General features: G+C 38.2%; 1 protein-coding gene across 1 annotated transcript; it reads right to left on the bottom strand.

Annotated features, from left to right (window-relative positions):
* Window positions 1–8,309: 8,309 nt before the first annotated feature.
* LOC127959579 (RNA-binding protein 6) lies at window positions 8,310–23,046 on the bottom strand. The gene is made up of 23 exons (XM_052558833.1): window positions 22,961–23,046; window positions 22,204–22,294; window positions 20,515–22,051; window positions 20,101–20,190; window positions 19,873–19,942; window positions 18,691–18,764; window positions 15,790–15,861; window positions 15,410–15,698; window positions 15,157–15,314; window positions 14,966–15,066; window positions 14,734–14,797; window positions 14,348–14,429; window positions 14,207–14,271; window positions 13,972–14,095; window positions 12,600–12,697; window positions 12,228–12,512; window positions 11,987–12,133; window positions 11,210–11,281; window positions 10,756–10,992; window positions 10,388–10,462; window positions 9,789–9,865; window positions 9,638–9,689; window positions 8,310–9,538 (listed from the first exon to the last, which is right to left on the bottom strand). The coding sequence occupies exons 2-23, from the start codon at window positions 22,248–22,250 to the stop codon at window positions 9,443–9,445; spliced, it is 3,912 nt and encodes a 1,303-aa protein (XP_052414793.1). The 5' UTR covers window positions 22,251–22,294; window positions 22,961–23,046; the 3' UTR covers window positions 8,310–9,442.
* Window positions 23,047–23,085: the final 39 nt, after the last annotated feature.

The raw sequence follows: 23,085 nt of genomic DNA on the forward strand, positions 1-23,085 counted from the left end.
GAGTAATGCCATCTTTCGGTCAGGACTGTAATTCATTGCACCTTCAAAGACATTTAAAAAAATACTAATGTATTTGTACAAACTTGAAACTAAAACATAAAAGTCTAGGAGGTTGGAGCAACATTTTATGAACTTTTAACATCTAGGAAGAATACAGCTTAGTGAACAAATCCATTGGAACAAAGAAAACTTTTTTCTCCAGCAGTTTTGTGCATATATAAATATTTTGTGTTGTTTAGCATATTACTGGCTCTAAAACTAAAACTACAGCCTTCTAATTCTATAATTTATATATATTTTTTTTTTGCAGAAAGTACTTACATAAATACTTAAAAAATACAGAAAACGTCAGTGCAGTAATTGTGTTACTACAAGCTTTGTATATTATTTAATAATATGCATAGGTTTAATGCACTTTGATTCTATATGTTTATAATTTACCTTAAAATCTCAAATCTAAAAGTCCCAAAAAATAATAATAATATTACAGTAAAACAAAACTATCATTTCTCAAATCAGGATAGAATTTTCTTCATGCCAAAAAAAAATGTTTTGAGGGGAAACCCATATATGTTTATTGTTTGCTATTCATTGCTAGAAAAAGGAAGGTTTTCTCAACACAAATTGGTATGAGGATTGAGAGAAAGGAAGAGAATGTTCCAGCTTGAGGCCGTTCTGTATTAAAGGTTAGAATAACTATATCATGTTCACACCAGCAGAAAAATATTCATTGCGGTGAAGTAATAAAACAGTATGATCATAAAATTGAAGCTAAAATGGTTCTCTTTCTCCTCTGCCAAGAAAAATGAAAAAATGAACACAGACAGAAAAATATAATTATCAAACCCCTACATAGTCTTGTTTAATGTTGAAAAATTGAAAGTCTTAGGAAAACTAAAACTAAACTTGATGAAACCACTTTCACCAGTGCAATAGATTCCATTTCCGACCTCACACAGCACACTAACATACAACACCATAGTACAATTAAAGGAATATTCTGGGCTCAGCAAGTTCAATCAACAGCACTTCTGACAGTGTTTATTTAAAAAAAAATAATAATAATAAAAATTCATTGGGGAGGGTCAAGGCAATGCAGCCGGATCCTTTAAAGCTGATCATGAAGTACTAAATGTTTAGGCAGTCGTGGCATAATGGTTAGAGAGTTGGACTTTTAATCAATACCACGACTGAGGTGAGACCGTTGAGCAAGGCGCCAAACCCCCAAATGTTCCCCCGTGTGCTGCAGCATTGGCTGCCCACTGCCCACATAGATGGATGCAATTATGCAGGACACAAACTCCAGTCACCATACTTGGCCACACATCACGTCCTTTCCTTTCCTTTCTATGTTCAAGCATGCTGCTGTCTGATTTCTGATATGTAAAGTTTAGGCAATGGTCTGAAGCTAATTACAGGAGGTTGCTTTAGTTTAGCGGGTGAGTGTTGTAAGCCCTTTTCAACACTACCTTGATTCGCTGCACATTTAGGGGCCCGGCGTGGTTAGGTATTACCTTAAATGCAGCAGTACCCCCCACCCCAGGTCCCAGCCATCATTCAGTCTCACATACGCACTCTCACGTGTGTACACACACTGATGGGGCTTTGCCATTAGTCATTCGTCACACCGCAGAATTGCAAAACGATTGAGCAGCTGTTTGGGGCTGTGGAAGAAATGCTACCATCTGGGCTTAACCTCCAGGGCATTACCACCTCTTTCCTCCCACAAAGTCCAGAATATATACAAACCTATACATATGAACTAATGTACATGGGGTGGCTTCCATCTAACAGCTCACTAGATGTTTTTACATTTCCTGAACAAGTATGAGTGTTGCTTGCACAAGTTGCTGTTGCGAGGGTTGTGCTACACAATTGCTCTGATTGTTTTTTTGTTTTTTACTTCTTGTTATGTGATTGTTAGAATATAGATGAATTAGGTCAATACCAACATGGACTTGAAATACCAACATCTCATCCTCGAAAACCAAGAACCATGCAAAATAAAAAGAAGAAATGAACACAGAAAACATAACAAGCAGTCTCATTTGCAACAAGGTCAATTAAGACTGCATTTTTCCCTGCTGAAAAAAGCATCTTCTTAAACCAGTCTAAGATGGCTTGCTGGTCTTAGTTGTTTTAATATAGTCTCACCTCTCTAAAACACCCCAGATGTGTCTAAAAGACTGCCTGGCCAGCTTAGACTGGTTTAAAAGTTTTTATGAGCTGGTAGGATTTTTTTTTTTTTTGAGCAAATGAAACCTGTGGTTGCTCTTAAACCACAAGAGACTGGAAACATTAGTCTATTAAATATAGAGTTTTGCTTCCTGTTTGACCTGATGGTTTGGGGAATGAACCAGATCAATTTATTTAAATAAATAAACAATTAGAACGAGAGCATTAATGGGAGAGAAAGTGAGAAAAATGGGGCAACTGGAAAAAATGTCTAAAAGAGTGAACGAGCTCTAATATCCCCTATATATATATATATATATATATATATATATATATATATATATATATATATATATATATATATATATATATATATCTGAAGGCCAGTGGGACAAACAACTCTAACCCCAGTAAATGACAGAATGATGGATTACTGTAAGCAAACAGATAGAGCAGGGAGAACAAACGAGTGCAAAATCCATACATCTCTCATAATGTTTTTGCGGAGCCCTTTCACCCAAACTCATCCCAGTATGGCATGATGACAGACTACAGACCTTCATTCTCTCCTTTCCTCCCCTTCATTTTTGCCTCGCGCTCCTCCCTGATGGTGCTAGTAAAAACTAGAGAGATGGTGCCATTAATCTCCTGTCAGAGAAGATTACACTTGATTCCTAAAGGCTAAACAAGGTTAAAGACATGCTTCACTTGCTGAAAGGTAGATGTTAACAACCAGGACACACAAAGAAAGTTACTTAGGTTTGTTGGCATTTATCAGTCTTGAACTGTGGGAAGACACTGTACTTGCCTGATGAGACAAATGTGAATTCTGACACTGGCTGTCTTTATGACAAAGAACCTGAGAATAAATGTGGACATAAAGGCAGAACGTGGTTGGGAAAAGGACAGACGTGTCAACAATAAAAATGATTTGCTTGTCACTGCATCGTTTAACAAACAAATTACTGAACCATCACAGCCTATCGTTCACACCTTTTCTGACAGTGACGTATGGACTCAAAGACTTCCATCAACTCAGAAATGAGACGTATATACATCTGAGGCAAAAATGTATAAGCATTTTCCAAATAAGCAATCCTACTGAACATTACACTGCAAATGCAAACTGCCGTATTTACATCTAAATGAAGCTGACAGTTGTGGAAAAAGGACCGCGAGAACAAAGCTGGGGCAATAACTGCAAATATTCTGATTTACGAGGGAGTCAGAAACTATTACAAGTCCTCATGATGGCTGCAATAAAACTGCTGATGACAACTGGAAAAAGACAATAAATACGTTCAAAAGAAATAAGCTATAAGTTATGTAGCAGAGCAGAACGTTGCTTGCCAGTTGGACAACGACTTGCTTCGTTTCTTAATCACAGTCCACAGTTTTTGAAGCCTTTCCAACTCTGCAAGCAAATTAATTTGGGGAAATCAAATGTCTGAAAAAAAGTGAAAGTTTGCAGATGTGAGCACTGAAACACAACCAAACGATAAGCCATGGTGAGATGTACTATACTGATACTGTTTTTATACAATATTTAATTTACTGATTCGCATAGAAAGATAAACTGGTGAATATGAAACCTCCCTGAAACTCACCTTACATCCGATTATACAAAGAGTATAACATGCTATAGCCAGGGTTAAAGAGAAATCAGCTAGTCACTAATTCCATAGTGTATGATTGCAGAAAAAATCAATTAATCGTAATTGTAATAAACATTGATGGATCAACACATTTTGTGGGAAAAGAAATCCTAAAAGCATAGTGTTGTTTAAAAATCATGTAATGGCATGAGGTGGCATGGCGAGGGGGACACACCAGGCTCTCCAGCATGGGGTAAAAGATGAACTGATGATGAACTGCATCCGCTGGCATACTGAAGTGAGCACTTTGCTATTAAGCTCAGGATTTGGAGACGCTGGGTTCGTAAAGTTATTCCTGGTGGCTAATTTGTATTTATTTTTAAAGAGTAAATTATTTTTGCGGTTGCTATTGGTACATTCTAGGTCAAATGAGATTTGCATCAATGTCATCATGGCGGATGAGGTAGGCTATGTATTATGAAACGTGCGTACTTAGACTAGAGTTTGTTTTTGGTAATTTGACACTTTCTTCTGATGGAAATTTTTACAAGAAGGAGTTTTAACATTAAGAGTCCTGTGGTTAATGTAGTTAGACTGGGCTGATATGATTATAATTACACATTGTGGTCGGATCATTTTCAGCTATATTAACTTGCAGTCCCCTGGAAATCAGAAGTGAATGTAAACATTAGCACAGTAGGTTACTTATGGGGAAGTAACCTAATGGTCGTGGCCTAATGGTTAGAGCGTTGGACTCCCAATCAAAGGGTTGTGAGTTCGAGTCTCGGGCCGGACGGAATTGTGGGTGGGGGGAGTGCATGAACAGTTCTCTCTCCACCTTCAATACCATGACTTAGGTGTCCTTGAGCAAGGCACTGAACCCCCAACTGCTCCCCGGGCGCCGCAGCATAAATGGCTGCCCACTGCTCCGGGTGTGTGCTCACAGTGTGTGTGTGTGTGTTCACTGCTCTGTGTGTGTGCATTTTGGATGGGTTAAATGCAGAGCACAAATTCTGAGTATGGGTCACCATACTTGGCTGAATGTCACTTGACTTCACTTATTAAATGCACTTTTTTTTTTTTTACACAAATATTTTGAGTTTCATTCCATGTTTGAGCTGACATTTGGGGAAAGAAGGAAATGGTCTAATGAGGCGCCCATAATAGCCTATTTAGATATAAAAATTACAATTAATAAACAGAATAATCCCCACAGTCTCTAAGAATGTAAAATATAAAAGTGCCATAGCAGAGAAAAACACAGACACACAAACCACACACATCCCAAAACGACCATAAGCTATGTAGAAATGAAACTTGACTCCAATGAATTACAGCTTTATTTAAAGTGCTAAAATAATTGCATCCTTTTTATGGTCAGTTCAGCCCTGCAATCTGATTGTTTTGTGTATTTTCTGAGGCCCAACTCAAGGCTGGTCAGAGACCCCATGCAGCTCCTGCTCTATGTGCAAGAAGCAGCTTTGGCCGGAGATAATGAGGCCCCCTGCATGGTTTCCACACTTGGTCCTGCTGCCTCTAAGGGCTCGAGCCGCACGTGCAGTGAGTACAAAACCCCAGACCCCCACATTCATCCTTACCGGCCCCTCTGTATCTCCACTCTAATGGTCTGGACTCATCTGAAGGCCAAAGGTAATTTGATGCGCTCTGCAGTAATGAGGGTAGTGTTGCTGACATCTGGCCCATAAGTTGCAAGAAGACAAGCGAGAATACAATGATGGATTACAAAAATAGTGAGGCCTCAGATAAAGAGGAGAATCTTTTCTTGTATGGGCAGAAAGTCTGGTAGGACTGGGGCTCTTTTAAGCCATTTCAAACCTTCTGCAAATAAAGAGGAAAGAAGGTCAAACCATGAAGCCAACACTATGCATTGTTTTTCGACATTGATGACAGATGGTCATCCAAACATTTGGAATATATTTGTTTGACAGTTAACAGAGTCCAATTGTCAGACATGGAAAAAAAGGAAAGCATTCCAGGTGGAAAATTAGAAATAACACTTGGAAATTACTTTTTGTAATTTAAAATGTGCATTATACACTAGATAAACCTGAAGGCAGCTATATATATTTTTTAAAATCTATGAATACCCTTATACAGTATTGTTCAAAATAATAGCAGTACAATGTGACTAACCAGAATAATCAAGGTTTTTCGTATGTTTTTTTATTGCTACGTGGCAAACAAGTTACCAGTAGGTTCAGTAGATTCTCAGAAAACAAATGAGACCCAGCATTCATGATATGCACGCTCTTAAGGCTGTGCAACTGGGCAATTAGTTGAATTAGTTGAAAGGGGTGTGTTCAAAAAAATAGCAGTGTGGCATTCAATCACTCAGGTCATCAATTTTGTGAAGAAACAGGTGTGAATCAGGTGGCCCCTATTTAAGGATGAAGCCAACACTTGTTGAACATGCATTTGAAAGCTGAGGAAAATGGGTCGTTCAAGACATTGTTCAGAAGAACAGCGTACTTTGATTAAAAAGTTGATTAGAGAGGGGAAAACCTATAAAGAGGTGCAAAAAATGATAGGCTGTTCAGCTAAAATGATCTCCAATGCCTTAAAATGGAGAGCAAAACCAGAGAGACGTGGAAGAAAACGGAAGACAACCATCAAAATGGATAGAAGAATAACCAGAATGGCAAAGGCTCAGCCAATGATCACCTCCAGGATGATCAAAGACAGTCTGGAGTTACCTGTAAGTACTGTGACAGTTAGAAGACGTCTGTGTGAAGCTAATCTATTTTCAAGAATCCCCCGCAAAGTCCCTCTGTTAAAAAAAAAGGCATGTGCAGAAGAGGTTACAATTTGCCAAAGAACACATCAACTGGCCTAAAGAGAAATGGAGGAACATTTTGTGGACTGATGAGAGTAAAATTGTTCTTTTTGGGTCCAAGGGCCACAGGCAGTTTGTGAGACGACCCCCAAACTCTGAATTCAAGCCACAGTACACAGTGAAGACAGTGAAGCATGGAGGTGCAAGCATCATGATATGGGCATGTTTCTCCTACTATGGTGTTGGGCCTATTTATCGCATACCAGGGATCATGGATCAGTTTGCATATGTTAAAATACTTGAAGAGGTCATGTTGCCCTATGCTGAAGAGGACATGCCCTTGAAATGTTTGTTTCAACAAGACAATGACCCAAAACACACTAGTAAACGGGCAAAGTCTTGGTTCCAAACCAACAAAATGAATGTTATGGAGTGGCCAGCCCAATCTCCAGACTTTAATCCAATTGAGAACTTGTGGGGTGATATCAAAAATGCTGTTTCTGAAGCAAAACCAAGAAATGTGAATGAATTGTGGAATGTTGTTAAAGAATCATGGAGTGGAATAACAGCTGAGAGGTGCCACAAGTTGGTTGACTCCATGCCACACAGATGTCAAGCAGTTTTAAAAAACTGTGGTCATACAACTAAATATTAGTTTAGTGATTCACAGGATTGCTAAATCCCAGAAAAAAAAAAATGTTTGTACAAAATAGTTTTGAGTTTGTACAGTCAAAGGTAGACACTGCTATTCTTTTGAACACACCCCTTTCAACTAATTGCCCAATTGCACAGCCTTAAGAGCGTGCATATCATGAATGCTGGGTCTTGTTTGTTTTCTGACAATCTACTGAACCTACTGGTAACTTGTTTGCTACGTAGCAATAAAAAATATACTAAAAACCTTGATTATTCTGGTTAGTCACATTGTACTGCTATTATTTTGAACAATACTGTATATTGTCTAAAAAAAAGTGATATAATAAAGGCTACATATGGTTTCTGTAAATGTAAATTAAAAATGTTGCAGACCTTAATATCTACATCATACTTTTATATATTAATATAAATTAAAGTTCAATTATCTTTGGCAGCTCTAAAAATTAATTTTGTGTGTGTATACATGCAAGCGCACACACGATAATCTTAAAAATCTCACCTTGGGACATGGTTTCTGGACTTCTTTAAACCATAGACAAGAATAGGCTGAGAAGTATGGGAACAAATTCTGAGAAGATCGAATACAACAAAAGTCCTCCCCTTCAAAAGAAGCTGGCAAAAACTGACATTTGCAAGCTTTCTTTTAAAGAATGACTAATTAAAAAGCGATTACAGATGACAACTGCCATGAGGAGGAGGGAAAGCAAGCCGACCTTTGACACGCTCTACATTATACCATGAGTACATGCAACAGCCATTTACACATCAAAGCAGAGTCTGATAAAGAACAGAGTCCTAAAATTTGCCCTGTTGAAAGCTACTCTCAGAGCTTTGCTGTGCCCATATATTATCCTAACACAAGTATTATCAGCTTTTATCTGCAGCTGAAGAAATGGGCTATTTAGGGAGTGCAGAAGAAACCATTTTTAGGGTGCATTCTTTTTTTTCTGGTTCCACGCCTGATCAATCATCCAAGCATGTTTGACCAAAACAAAGTGTGCAAGTCCACATTCCTCTTTTTCAACAGGCTCAAACTCAATGGACAGAGACTACTTGTCCAGCAAGAAAAGGATCACACACTCATTGAATGACAGGTTGAGGGGTCTTTATTGCAGGTTCGACTGATGTATTTCCTGCTGCTGACCTCCACAGAACCTCATCCGAACATACACTTCAAAAGTTCAAGTTGTGCTCATAAATGTTTAAATGTTGTAAATATGTAAGCCAGTGAGTACAAACATGAGGAATCATGTTGCACAAAGGTTACTGGCTCTAACAAACATTTTCTAACAAAGCACTAAAAGGTTTAGTGAAGGCCGGAGAACTTTTAGATAAAGTGAAATATAATCTCTGCCTGCAGTGAAGTAAAGCACTGTGTACTGTCAATGGATCACTTTCAAGTTTAACTCGAGGCACTCTGCTGCTATAAAAGAACCACAAGAAAATGGAAAATAAAGCCAAGGGGGAAAGCTTAATGAAGTATCGACGAAATTCATGACTGCATGTGTAGATTCATTCTTTCAGCATTAGACATCTCTGAGGTGCGGCTCACTGTGTAATTGAAATAGCAATAGCTATGTACTGCCACCTGGAGGAGGAGAGTATAGAAAACAGGCTCTATCGATACTCTTAGTGACTCCTAACACTTTTGAGACAGCCCCAAAGCAGTAAAAATAAGATACATTGGTTTAATGTAAACATTAAGATAATAAAAATCAAAAGACTTTGTACATAAATACAAGAACCAAACTGTGTTTTTACAGTCACACTGAGGCAGTTTATTGACCCAGGGACAAACTAAAATTTATCAGCTCCTCAACTCAAATATTTCATTTTACAAATGAAATATTGCATAAATTTACTACATAAAAATGGGGGGAAAACATGACAGAACATTATCAAATGCGGAAATATTGAAAAAGCCCTGAAGAATAGAGCTACAAGAAGGATGATTAAACGTAACCGTACATTTGGCTGTTAGGAAATAATGCACTCATTTAATACAGTCACACATCACCAAAATGAGGGGTTAGTCGCAATAAGATTCTCCAGGAATTTTGTATCAGTTCACAGATTAAAGCCTGGAATGAGCTGCCAACGGACCACACAACACTGTGTGTGTGTGTGTGTGTGTGTGTGTGTGTGTGTGTGTGTGTGTGTGTGTGTGTGTGTATGCATGTATATTCACAAGTACATTTTTGTTCATTCATTCATTTCACTTTCAGTCCAGCTCATTGAAACGTGCAAACATGGCCTTCCGAACTGCCTGTTTGTACATGGCATGATTCCAGACGACAGGTTCCTTCTTCTTCTTCCGCTTTGGTGAGAAACAAGAGAATGAGAAAAAATAAATAAAATGAAACCAATGCACCTCAGCTGCTGCCGCTCAGAACATCCTGTTGCTGAAGAGACTCACCTCAGTAGTTTCTAAACCCAAACCTGGTCTCTCGCTGCCTTTATGACTGTCCCTGCAACAGCAACAACACAACATGCCACATTTAAGATATGATATTCAATATCAGTGCCAAAAGTAAATGAAATGTGTTAGGATTCAGAAAATCACAAACCTTGAGCTGCCAGCCCATGTGTTTTGCGTTTTTCTTCTTTTTGGTTCAGGTGAACCGTTAGACTGTTTGACTTTCATCTAAAGAACGGGTTCAAAATGAGAGTAAATCATTTAATTTCAGACTACCATGAGAAAACATCAGAGAATATGTTTGAAATCAAGTATTATGTTTGAAGCACATGCTGACCTGTAAGCAAAATGATGCTTTTAAAAATAATAAGATAGTTTAGCAAAGAAGATATACATTACTCAGAATAAATGAGTACAGCCCCTCTAAAACATGACACATTTAGCAATGTCTCTTTATTTAGAAGACAGACATATTAGAGGTCTGTGCATATGTTTCAGCAAGTCAGTTACTAAAGAGACATGTCATTTCTTTGCACAAAAGAGAACAGTGGTACAAGAGAAATACATTTTATTTTAAAGTTCCATGTCTCAGATCTGGCAAATTATATGAAAAATGACTTTCATATCACACATCACCTACTGTTTAGCTTTCTCCAAGGCCCATATTTAGTTCGGAGGTTGTTCATTTTTCCAAAGGGGCTGCACTTGTTTATGTTGAGTACAGTACATAATAAAATGTAAAAAAAATACCTCTTTTTCCTGGTTTTCTAGAGCCTCAAGTTCTCTCTTTGACCTTTTGATTTTTTGGTGAATCTCCAAATTTTGCTAAAATAAAGAGAAAATAAAAAAAGGGAAGGTCAAAACCTGACCCGAATATTTCTAAACAATCCAGTGAAGACAATTATATAATTTATATACTTATAAAAACAATTAATAACGGATCGAAATGTATTTATATATAGACTACAATTACACACACACACACACAATGTATAATAATAAGACATATAGTAATAATAAAAAAAATCTTTATACTGTTTTAATAACCGATTTCGGACACTTTGCATTTAGTCCACAGTCCTGATAGATCATAAATGTTTGATTTAGAGATCTGGTACCTTATGCAGGTCTGAGAGCTGCTGGTGGCGGATCAGAGCGTCTTTATTAGGGAACTGCCTCCTGCACAGAAGACATGCCATCTTCTTCCAATCTGTCAACCTGTCTTCATGCTCGTCCGCCTGTGGCTGGCTCTTTGCAGGCCCTGCGGCTTCCTGCTTCTCGTGTTTCTCTTCTTCTTCCTCGTCGCTGCCTGCCCCATAGTCAGCCGCCAACATTCCAAGAGAGCCCATGGGCCGCTGCCAACACACAAGAGGGAGAGAGGGGAGTTTTGCTTTGATCTACAATGACACTCACTGTAAATCTGCTTCAGTGTGGGTTATCAAATAACCTACATCAATCAGGGTCAAGGTGATGTGTGTGCCCTTTCAGCTGTTTGGGAAAACTGAGACTGAAGTGTATTTGTGTGCATGTTAATTTGTGTGTGTTGTTGATAGTACGACTGTAAACACACACCTTTGAGGATTTTTCCTCTTTTTGTTTTGGTGGAGCAAGAGGCTTCTTGAATAATTCATCTGCACCGGTGACCTATATGAATAAAGGAACAGTATGAAAAAGTATCAGAAAAAAGATCATTGCTAAAGTTGAGGAAAAATTAAATATATAGTTTAATGTGTTTAATGAGAGGAAGGACATGAGTAAGGAATGCAGAGAGACATTAAGAGATTTCAGATGTAGTCCAACTAAATAATTTATGGGACATGGCAACCCACAAAACACATATGACTAAAAATACCAAGCATTACAATATTTTGCTGATGGATTAAAAATAGAGGATTACACATGCAACCCTATCTGTCTAAGTGACGGGTAATGTTTATTATTTCTGGGAAGGATAATAAAAACCACAAGATTTTGATGTGTTCTAAAGAAACCATACAAACAAAACCTGATCCCACAATCTTATGGTGTTATAAATGGCTGCCAGGTGTGAGTGGTTAGTAAGATGGAACAAGTCAAGTCATTTTGGTCTCCAAATAAGGTCCACCCTTCCCTAAATTCAAGTTAATAGATTTTTGTTCAGTTTAGCATCTACAAAAAATAATCTGATTATCTAAATTAATAACACCTCTCTTCAACGAGCTGCCTGATTTTCAGTGTTCATGTCGAAATCACAAAGAGTGTGCACTAAGTTATTAATAAGTAATGTGTGGGGTTTGTTTAAATTTCTGATTATGAGCAATACAGACAGGAGTGAAGGGGTTTATAAAAAAAAAAAAAAAGGGATCTGACCTTCCTTTCAAAGATGGCAAAGGCTGCATCAGCAGCTTTTGAAGGTCTTAGGTCATCTCCTCCAGACTTCAGAAGAGGTGAAGGAGATCTAACAATTTCTTTCTGTCTGTTCTGAATTTTCGCCCAACGCTCCATGTCTTTCATTATCTGATGATCAGATCCAAAATTACAACACAGATCTAACACAATGATTGTTTTTTATAAAAATCTTAATGTAAAGCAAATTAAGTGATATTAAAACCTTAAAAGCTGCTAAACTTCTCGGCTTCTCCTCCTTTTCCTTCTCTTTCTTTTCTGCTCGTGGGGCAGGGTCCTCTTCCACCCGCACCTCCGGCACGGTCTCCGTGACTGCCTTCACTTCCTCCTCTGTGATGGGGGTAGCTATAACCTCAGCAGTTGTTGCCACAGGGACAGCAACTTCAGGGGGCGGCTCCTGAACCTCAGTAGATGAGCTCTCGACTGGGATGTAGGTCTTTGAGGCACTGTCCCAGTAGAGGTACTGCTGATTCTGAGCATCATAGAAATACTACACAAGCAAAGATAAGCATTTAGTCATTGTATTTCATTCATTTTAAACAGTCAGGAAAATCAAAAGGCTATTTTCTCTACATACCCTTGAGTTGGGATCATAGTACAGGGTAGTCTGAGGGTCATAGTAAAATCCTGATGTAGCATCGTAAAGGAAGGCTGACAAATCTGGAGCCTCAGATGCTGCAGTCACAAGAGTGCGATTATCAGACCAGAGGTGGCGCTGTAACTGCTGGCGGCATGGACACTTGTTGCTGCTGACATTCTTAATGCTTTTAACTTTGTTGTCAATTTCTCTTTTACTTTTTCAGTTTGCTTTTTTATGAAGATATATCAGACTGATTTGACTAGATAATTTCCAGGTATTGTTCCCAGTTCGTGGAAAAGAACACTGATTGTACCTGTTCCTAAGGGTGTACACATACTAGGCACGGTTGCCTTGAACCGAGCCCAAGCATGACTACAGATACAAAGAAAATGGAAGAGATTGTATTTGACCCAAAATGTATAGGTAACCTGTCCGCACAGTTTAAATCTAAGTTGATGAACCTGATATAGACAGCATGGAGAATTGTTGAGCATGACAAAAAATTTTACATTCAAGATTTAAATGAGGAATGCGTTATCAATCAGATAGAGAGGATTCTATGTGATCAGACACATTTCTTGTTTTGCAGTAGTAATTACTTCCCATTGGTAGAAGATATAGAATCCCAATGTGCAAGGAAGTAAGTGTTTATCTTGATCTTATTTTGAGTTTATCTTTTTATAATTGTTTTTATTGTTATTATCTCTTTATTGTATGTCTGCAGCAACATGAAGTCCACAACTATTTTCCTCTTAAAGCTGCGGTAGGGAACTTTTGACGCTCTAGCGGTTAATAAACAGAGCTGCTTGCGTCTTGCGGAAGAACATCGTAGCCGGAACTACTTCTCTCTGTTTATGTCTATGAAGAATCACAAAGGTACTGGGTTACTCCGCCGCGGTACCCCCGAAGCAATCTAAAATAGTCCGAATATAAACACTTATTATAGGTGTACCCTAGTGATTCAGGACAAGCTAAAAACACGGTTTGGAAAATGGATTCATGGTTTACTCGCTAATTATGTTCATTTTTCTCAATTTTGAACACAAACAAAGTTACGGACCGCAGCTCTGATTGGTTGTTTCTTACCGGGAGCGCATGACTTTCTGCAAATGGCAATAGGACCGCTGGGAGGAGCCAGTGGAGCTTGATTTTTTCACAGATTATCTGTCTCATATTCTACTGTCAGGACATAATGACAGGTTAAATAAATATGTAAAAAACATTTTTTTTACAAAAGTTCCCTACAGCACCTTTAAGGACAATAAAGTATACTACTACTACTACTACTATCCTCATGGTGAATACTGTGCTTATAAATAAATATAACAAAAAAGAATACCAGTTAATCTTTAAATGAACAATGGCGTACCATAGCTGTAGCCGTCAATGGACTCCGCAGCTCCAGGAAGAGCAGTGTCAGATAACGCTGCAGTCTGGTGCACAGCTGTCTGGACTGACTCTGGGATTGCCGTTGTCTCAGAAAACATCACACCCTGCACACAGCCACACAGTCAATTACAGTCCAAAAACCTATATCTCTCCTGGCTACAAATTGCGCTGTTGTTAAAAAATGTGCCTTTGTGCTAGTATAAAAAGACAATCACCTGTTTTAAGCTTGAAGTCGGCATTACAGCCGATGACAAGGTGGCAGCTGCTCCCAGTGGGTCACCTGCACGAAGTCCCACAGAACACATTATGCTACAATCATTTTCAATACCATAATCAAATAAATTAAAACCACATACCTTGCATGGAAGGTGCAACACCCATAGTTGTATGAGAAACCGGAGGATAAAATTGTTGCTGTGGCTGCTGATACTGATGTTGCTAGAAAAAAATAAATTACATATGAAAGGTTTAATACAAGATATGGACTGCTCAAACAAAACATGCTCTTGCGTTCCACTGGGATATTTTTTAAACACAGTTTCATGTAAATATATGCTAGACGTAAGTGAATTTTAACCATCTTGATATTTTTGTTGTAGTTTTTCTGCATCTCACGCAATGAGCACTACATTTTTTTAATGAGGTTTCAAGATAAAAGGAAGCTCACCCTATAATGTATTTAAAAACAATGTCTAGCTGTCTGAAAGTTTTAGTAAAAATGTCAAGCAGTTAAATGACTTACCATCATAACATCTGGAGGGAAACCCAAGAGAGAAGTGTTTGACTTCTCATTTTCCCTCCTATAGCTGTAGTGAAAACAATAATTACCTTTAAAGCTCAAATAACAAACACAGTTGAGATTTCTTTTCTTAGCATTTTCTTAGCATTTATGAAATGTTTCCTGTTAAGAACTGAAAATAGAATATAATATTATTTTATTACTTATACATATATCCCAACAAAATAAGACTTACTTTTGGTTTTTCAAAGGTTTGGCAACTTCAGCATAAACTCTAACCCCATCAATCATGATAGGGCGGGGTTTGGTGAGCAGCTCCACCAATCGCGTCACATGCTGTATATCAAAGTGAGTGGTATCATTATGAATGCATCAAGGAATTTTGAGACATTATATTGTAGTTAGAATGAGACATCTGTACAATACCTCATGTGAATCCATATCGACAAAGCAGAAGCATTTGGATCCAGGTGACTTCCCTTTGACCAGACGTACATTGCGCTCATCCAGGTACGCAAACGTATCAAGTGATTTCAGAATGGTCTCCACAGTGGTGGTAGGCAAAATGTTCTTGATTATCATTGCTAAAAATAAGACATGAAACTTAAGATCAATCTCTTACCTACTTTTGATAATTGTTTTTATTTTAGAAAATGTATTCACGGTTGACATCACTTACTCCTGCTCTCTTTGAAGACCGGATCAGAGTGCTGTAAGTTTTGGCGAGATGCTCTCTGATTGGTCCATTCTTCCGCTTGTTGCTCTACCTCCTGCTGTTGAAGCTGTTGGTCCACTTGCTGTTGCCATGCTTCAGGAGTCAAGTTGGAGTTTCTCTGCCACACACCTTGAGAGGCAGGATCCTGCACAGGCTTGGCATCAGTTTCCTCCTTTATATTCAGTGGCAGGACTGAATTTGGTAACAAATTGTCATCGCTGGCTGGAGAGGCTTTAGCTGGTTGTTCAGGATGCTGCAATCCAAATTACATTTAAATATGTCAATCACACTAACAGATAATTAAGATCAATACATAATCAAGCTCTACCAAAGCGGAAACTCACCAGTTCCTTCACATTTTTGTCAGGCTGGATATATTTAAGCAGAGCAGTCTTGTCACCAACCTTAACAGACCCCTAGAAAACAAGACAACAGTCTCTCAGTGATAAGTGACTGACAGCTTCCCAAAAAGCTAACCCAACTTAACAACAAAAAAGCATATCTGATCTGGGCTTTAGTTATGCCCAAGTTTGGATTACTTGTTTTTATCTACCTTTTTAATACACACATTATTGTGTGAAAATGGGAGTAAGATCTTTAAGTGCAGTAAATGTTGCAGTGGTTATATGGCTGCAATTAATGTACTACCGCCTTAATTTGAATGCTAAGCTGAAAATATAACTGACCAATATAACTAATAATGTCAAAGTACATAGTAGAAGCATCTCCTTCGCACAAGTAACTGCACATTCATCCATAACGGGATGAATAAAGGCAATAAAGTCTGCCTTCTTTCAAGTGAGAAGACTAAGCAGACTTGGAAAGGTTCACAATTCACTTTCAAAATGGGGTGGACAGTCAAAACAGCAGTGACATTCTTTCTATACAAGGACATTAAGCTTTTCTCATTTTACTTCACATATATTTATGTTGTTTATAAAAAGGGTTTCAAAAGACAGACCATATACTGACTGGCCCACTGTGAAAAACCCAGAGATAAGTACTGTTTATAGACAACTGTGATAAAAGATCTTCAGCTTTTAGCTTTAAAGGACCTTCTACGCAAATGGCCCAACAGTGTAATGTGATCTGCATTTTATGACTTCTTTCTAGGGCTGCTCGATAAATTGAAATTAAATCGCGATTAGACAGAAGCTACGATTGTCATGTCGGTTCTGTGGTTAGCAGTAAATCTCCATCCGAAGGCCAAAAAAACCTCCAAATACACCCCGCAGAAGAAATCCAGGAAATGCCTATAATGCTAACTGAATAAACATAAGATAACTGCTTTCATTGAGTCAGCGTGACTAACAAACACAAAACTACGACAATATATGGTTTACTAGCATTCTTCTTATAACTTTTAATTATAATAAAGTATATTTGTAATGCAAAGCCTTTATCACTGCTTAGTGTACTATGAAAAATGTTGCGTGCCTTATTCTGTGTAAGATGCAACATCATCTCACAGAAGGATTTATTTCAACACTCGACTGATGTTATGAAGTGAGATTGGAGTAAAACCAAGTTAATAAATGTGGTATTTTCACATGCTTCCAGATGGAGCAGCATTTACTACACAGAGCCGTAGTTCACAGAGAACAGCTGTCATTATCACGAACAATTTCTTTGATTTCATAATAGCGCAATAATATTTTTTGCACTTTTTTGTGTAAATTGTCAGAGAACTACAGCTCTTTGTAGTAAATGCTGCTCCATCTGGAAGCATATAATGGAAATTTACTGCTGATTACAGAACTGGCTTTACAGACAAGATGCGCAGGACAATCGCATTCAAATAATTACGCAGCCCAACTTCTTACCCACTGTCATTGCTGCAGTTACTTGTTGTAGAAATTTGTTTTTATGTGTCTCACCAAGTACAAAAATCAAGATAAGTTATCCTGTAAGTTGGCAAGCAGGGAACTGTAGTTTCGGATGAAAGAAGAACCCAGAGCAAGATTCTTTTCTGAAAGGTACTTTGTTAGACATTTAACAAAAACGAAGGAGAAATACCTGCTGATACACCCAATACAACCCCCACAGGGTATTCAAGTTTCAGCACAACAGCCAATGGCTCGATATAAATCCAAGCAACCTCTAGTTGCCTTACATTTATAGTGCAATTTTCATTAGAAATGCCAAAATACTATTAGCACAAACAAGCCCTGATTTTCCAAGTCTGGATTTTCCAAATAAGCATCAGCATGATCTCTCTAGACATCCAGGTACACAACAACCATGAAGTCAGTCAAGATGAAGTAAGCAGGAATAGAAAGAACAAGTTTGTTGTGCTGGAAAAGATATGACACCTAAACTCTAGATGATTAAATCACAATCCATGGAAAGAAGAATAAAAAAAACTTCTGCAAGCAGAACCAAAGAGCAGAGTTCTGAAACTGTAATTCCACAAGGTCAAAGGATAAGGAATAAGTGTTGACACAGCACAAGGATGATACTGTGCTGTAGGCGTAACAGCATAAAGTTTACCACAGCACAACCATTTAACAACCTGTTCATCAGAAATTCAAACCGGGGAAAACAGCAACTACCGCTTTCCTTCCAAGTCAGCAAAATATGAATATCTACAAAAGGGAGCTACATATAGCATTTCAGTCACCACAGACATTATGAAAATCCAATGCTGAATCACTTTTAAGTAAGACAATAAAGGAGGCCAAAGAAGAATTCTTAGTTTTGCTTCAGTACCACTTAAGAATAAGCCAGTGGGAGCAAGTAAAAAGTGATCTTAAGACTATAACCTCCAAATGGTCAAATGAGGGAAATAAAATGTGTTGAAAACGAAGAGTGACATATCAATGGCCTGGAGTACTACCACCCAAGAGTTGACGAAACAGGTTGCACGTGCTGCACAGATGCAAATTCAATTCCAAATTCAGTTTTGCCATGCCATGCCTTTTTATAAAACCATACATCCTATATAAGAAGTCGAAAAAAGGTGAAATGTAAAGGTTCACTCGCTCAGCTAATACACCTATGGCAAACATCAAATAGTGCACCCCTTGTCACTAAGCTCACTTGTTATACCTGAAAGCTAATTTTGAAAACTAAGTGGTACGTTTTAATTGGTCATGATTAATATAAGTGGGAAATATGTTCCCTTGAAGGTTTCATGTCCCATCTACCCCATTCCCACCCAAAGCCCAGCCACCTCCCCCTCCCCAGGCCCAAGCCTTCTTCCTGTTAGCAGACAGAGCCGTTGTAGAAGGACGAGGATGGGCCACCTGGTTGGACTCCATGAAGTGGACAGCATCCTCGAGGTTTAAAAACTCCACATAGGCCATATCGTAGCTGTAACCTGGGAACAGCATTTGAAATACAGATGGGTTTGTGTTAGTTATTGCAGGTAAACAGGAGAATTTTCAAGAGAAAAAAGCAGTGTTTCGTTTAACGAGATATATCACAAAGCGAATTTATACAGGATTTCTTTTGCTTGTCGGGCACATTTGATTTCATTATTTAATTGTTTGAAGTCAGTCGTGAAGAATCAGAATAACTCAGAGACAATTCTGAAGCCAAGATATACATCTATAAAAATTTATAAATGAAAAATAATAACAGTAGAAAGAGAACCACAATATAACAGAGTTTGAAATAACATATTATAAAGTATAAGTCTTATCACATCTAACATCTAAAACGCATCACAAAAGACCCACATTTATTTTCCAACAAACTTGCAACAGTCTGAACAATAAAAAAAAGAGCAACAATAAAACAAACAAAATCTAAAAAAGTTGCTCTCTTCACTACAAATTTATATTGTTTAAATAAAAAAAAATAGAGGCTTTTAAGAATTAAATAGTATTGTAATTAAAAACAATTAAATAATAAATGTAAAATTGTAAATTTCCAATGACTTGGGCAAATATTATTTTTTTTGTAAAATTTTATTCATTAAAAAAAATAAAAATAATTGTTAAACCTTTCCTGATATTTTTTCCAGGAAACACTGAACAGCATAATAGCTTATTTGATACAATCCTTTGTGAAGAAAATAAAAAAATTTAGCATAAAAAAAAAAAAAGCTAAAACCTTTATCAGATGAACCCAGAGAGGAATATTTTGAAGCAACACTTTACATCATCACAAAGTAGTGGCTGTGGCTAGTGTTTCGACAGTTAATGGCTTATTTATAAAGAGAACAATGTTTAAGAAATTCCAATAAATTCCCTCTAAGAACATGCCACCTTAAAGATGGAAGCTGCTCAGGGAAAATTCAACTTCCCACACAAGAACATGGGGAAAAAGGGACAACAAGAGATCCTTTAGCATATTTGCAAAAGCGACTCAGATGCAGAAAGTACAATCGATGTAAAAGAGACAGTGAGCGCAAGATTCGGAGAGCGAATAGCGAAATGTGGTTGCGAATCGATCATCAATGTTTTAAGCGAACAAAATCTCACCTGGCACAACATCCTTTATTTTCATGCCCTGCATTGGAACACCATCACGGACTGCGAAAGCATCCAGAATCTAAAAAAATAAATAAATAAATAACTGAAGTCAAACTTACTTTGGCAATCATTCAGGTAATTGTTGTTGTTCTTAGAACACCAATAGAAGAACCACTTTTCTAAAAGTATGAAAATAATCAAAGTCTGAATAATCATACAACATTTACCATCATTTACCTGTTGCATTGTGGCAGTTTTAGGAATTCCAGAGATGGCAATGGTTTTTGAGACTTGATCCTGGACACTTGCACCCCTGTAATCCTGGTCCTTTATTTAAAAAATTCACAGTAGAGTTTAAATATTCAGAAAATTCACAAGACAATCTGCACTACCGCATTTAAATGTACATTAAAATGTATGTACAAGTCCGTTAGCAATTTTTTTAGCTGTGAAAATAAATGTTGTATTAACTTTTAGATGGATTACTATCCCACCTGAAAAATTTGTTGTTGTTTTTTTCCCACAGAGAATAAAGAAAAAATGTCAAGGTGATAAAAAATAAACCTTATTCTATTTATATAATCATAGTGATTGTGTAGACTTGGAAAATAAACTTTCACGCTTTGCATTTAAGCTAAATCAAAATCTAACCTGAGATCCAGAGTCATCTGGTCGTTGAGTTGGACCAAGTTTGGATTCCTTCACGTCTTTCTCAGGTCCTTGAAGATCCCCAAGATTGTAGTCGTACTTGCGCCCTGAGCTGGTGCGATAATCAATGTCTCTATAGTCCTGATCCTGTCGCTCACCTCTATTACTCTGGGGTTCCTTTGGCCCAGACACCAAGCTCTCTCTCTGTGCTCCATGATCTAAAGCCATGTCACTGGAACCCTTCAAGGGCACTCGATCCCTTGCGAAATGATGCTCTTGAGTTGGCTGGTTCTTGTCTTGGAAACATGGAGGTCTACTTCCTGCAGGTGCAGTTCTTTCAGGCTTTTCATCTGTGTCACCAGTCCAGGGTTTATCTCCATCTCTACTTTGGGCATTTAGAAGGGGATCCAGTGGAAGAAGAGGAGGCTTTTGAGTTGGACCTCTGCCTGGAAAATCACTAGGAATATTTTTCTCCCAGTTTTGGTGTTTGGGCTCTCTTTCTGATCGATTAAAGCTTGTGCCATCTTTTCCCAGAAACCCGTCTTGGTCTTTGAACTGGGGACGTTCTCCAAAGTCGACATCTTTTCCACGGTTAGAGAAGAACTTGTCTTGCATCCCTCTTGGGAAAAGTGGTGGCGCTCGGCCCATCATAGGTGGAAGAGATTCTCTGTCTCTCATGCCATGTTTGCGCCACTCGTCTGAAAGCATTTCACCTTCTCTCCCTCTGAAGTGCACTGGACTGTCCATTGGCTCTGGGAATTCTCTGTCTCTGAGGGTCATCTCATCGGGTCTGATCATGGGTTCTTGGCCACCACGACTTAAAGGCATATCAGGTCTTCCTCTAATATCCATGGGTATGCCTTCATTGTCTTGAAACATCTGAGGAGGCTGGTCTCTAAAATTATCGGTGGGCCCCATGTGGTTTCTCAGGTCCATATCAGATTCAAACCTTCCTCTTGGATTTAGTGGAGGGGCGACACCTCGTCTGTCAAAATCCATCATCGGTCTGTCTCTGGGAGGCATGTCCATGTTGAACCCGTCAATGCCTCCCATACGTGACCTCTCCCTGTCTCTCATGTCCCCAAGATCTCCATTTCCACCCATTGCCACCATGGCAAGTCTCCTTCTGATGTCCATGGGAGGAAGCCCAGGCATATCCATCTGGAATCTCTCCCTCTCCTTCATATTCATGAATCCATCCTCTGGACCCCTCATATTACCACCCTGCATGTCTCTGCCACCCATAACCATTGCTGGCCTAGACTGACCCATAAAACCTGGAAAATTCTGAAGGTTGTTTCTCTGATCCATTTCAAAGCGCCTTCGAAAATTAATGTCCATTTCATCTCCAGGTCTGAAAAAATCTCTGGAAGGCTCTCTTCCTCTGTCATGAAGACCCATGTCTCGTCCTCTCATATCAGGTTGGCAGTCGAACCGCCTCATATTCATTGGTGACCTGTCCATATTCATGCCATCCCGACATTTGAAGTCAGGTCTTGGGCCATCTCTGCCTTCAAACATGCCTCCACGAGGTTCCCCACTGCAATTAAATCAGAAGCATAACTGCAAATGAGCAATCTATTTACTTAAATATATATATATATATATATATATATATATATATATATATATATATATATATATATATATATCTGTCCCAATTCAGAGACTGCATCCCTCGAAAAATCTTACCGAAATGGCATTCCTCCTCGTGGTCCAGGTCTTGAACCGTTCCACATTGTTCCCTCCTCTCCTTGAAACTGGTAACCAGAACGTCGTTTCACTAGAAATAAATAAATACCTTATTAAAGCTCAATTGATTTATCTGTTCTAATGTAGCGTCGCTAACCTTTCCGGTTTTAAAGCCTTATTCAAAAAAAATATTTCGAAAATAACGATGTTTTGTCATCGAAGCCATTACACATAACATTAACCATTACTGGTTAGGAGTTAAACTCAGTCAAAAGAACTGATATTTCACATTTACAAAACGACACGACTAGGGCAAATGAAATCGTTCAATGTAACGTCACAACACTGGAACTGACGGAAGGAAGCTAGTACGTTGTTGAAGCATCATGCTAACATAATATTGCGTTTGGCTAGAGTGAGTAACGTTATGTAAATGTGATGAAATCAAACTAACGTTACATGACAAATACACCGTTGTGTGAAAGTGATACACATGAGAATCATTTCCAACTACTTTTTTGAGTCCTCATATATTTATTCACAAGAAGGCAAGGTATTGCTTTATTCATCTCATAAACCTGCCCTCATAAAATGAGGCTAATGTGCTACATTTAGCTTTCAATCAAGACATTTTCCCTTTATAAATGGACGAAGTAAACAACGTATTTTCCTTAATCTTGATTTTACAAAACGCTACAAATAACAGAATCATATATCTTCAGTTTAATGTCTGTAAAGCCATTTTAAGACGTCTCACCTAGTTTGTAGAGATCTGTTCGCAGGTTCTTTTCTGGGTTTCCCGACAAAAAGAGGCGGAAAAGTACAAACTCCGTTTCCGGTGGATGAAGGCTTATGGGAGTTGAAGTTTTACAATCCAGTAAA

Source organism: Carassius gibelio, chromosome B6, assembly GCF_023724105.1.
Source record: "Carassius gibelio isolate Cgi1373 ecotype wild population from Czech Republic chromosome B6, carGib1.2-hapl.c, whole genome shotgun sequence".
In the NCBI taxonomy this organism is placed as follows: Eukaryota; Metazoa; Chordata; class Actinopteri; order Cypriniformes; family Cyprinidae; genus Carassius; species Carassius gibelio.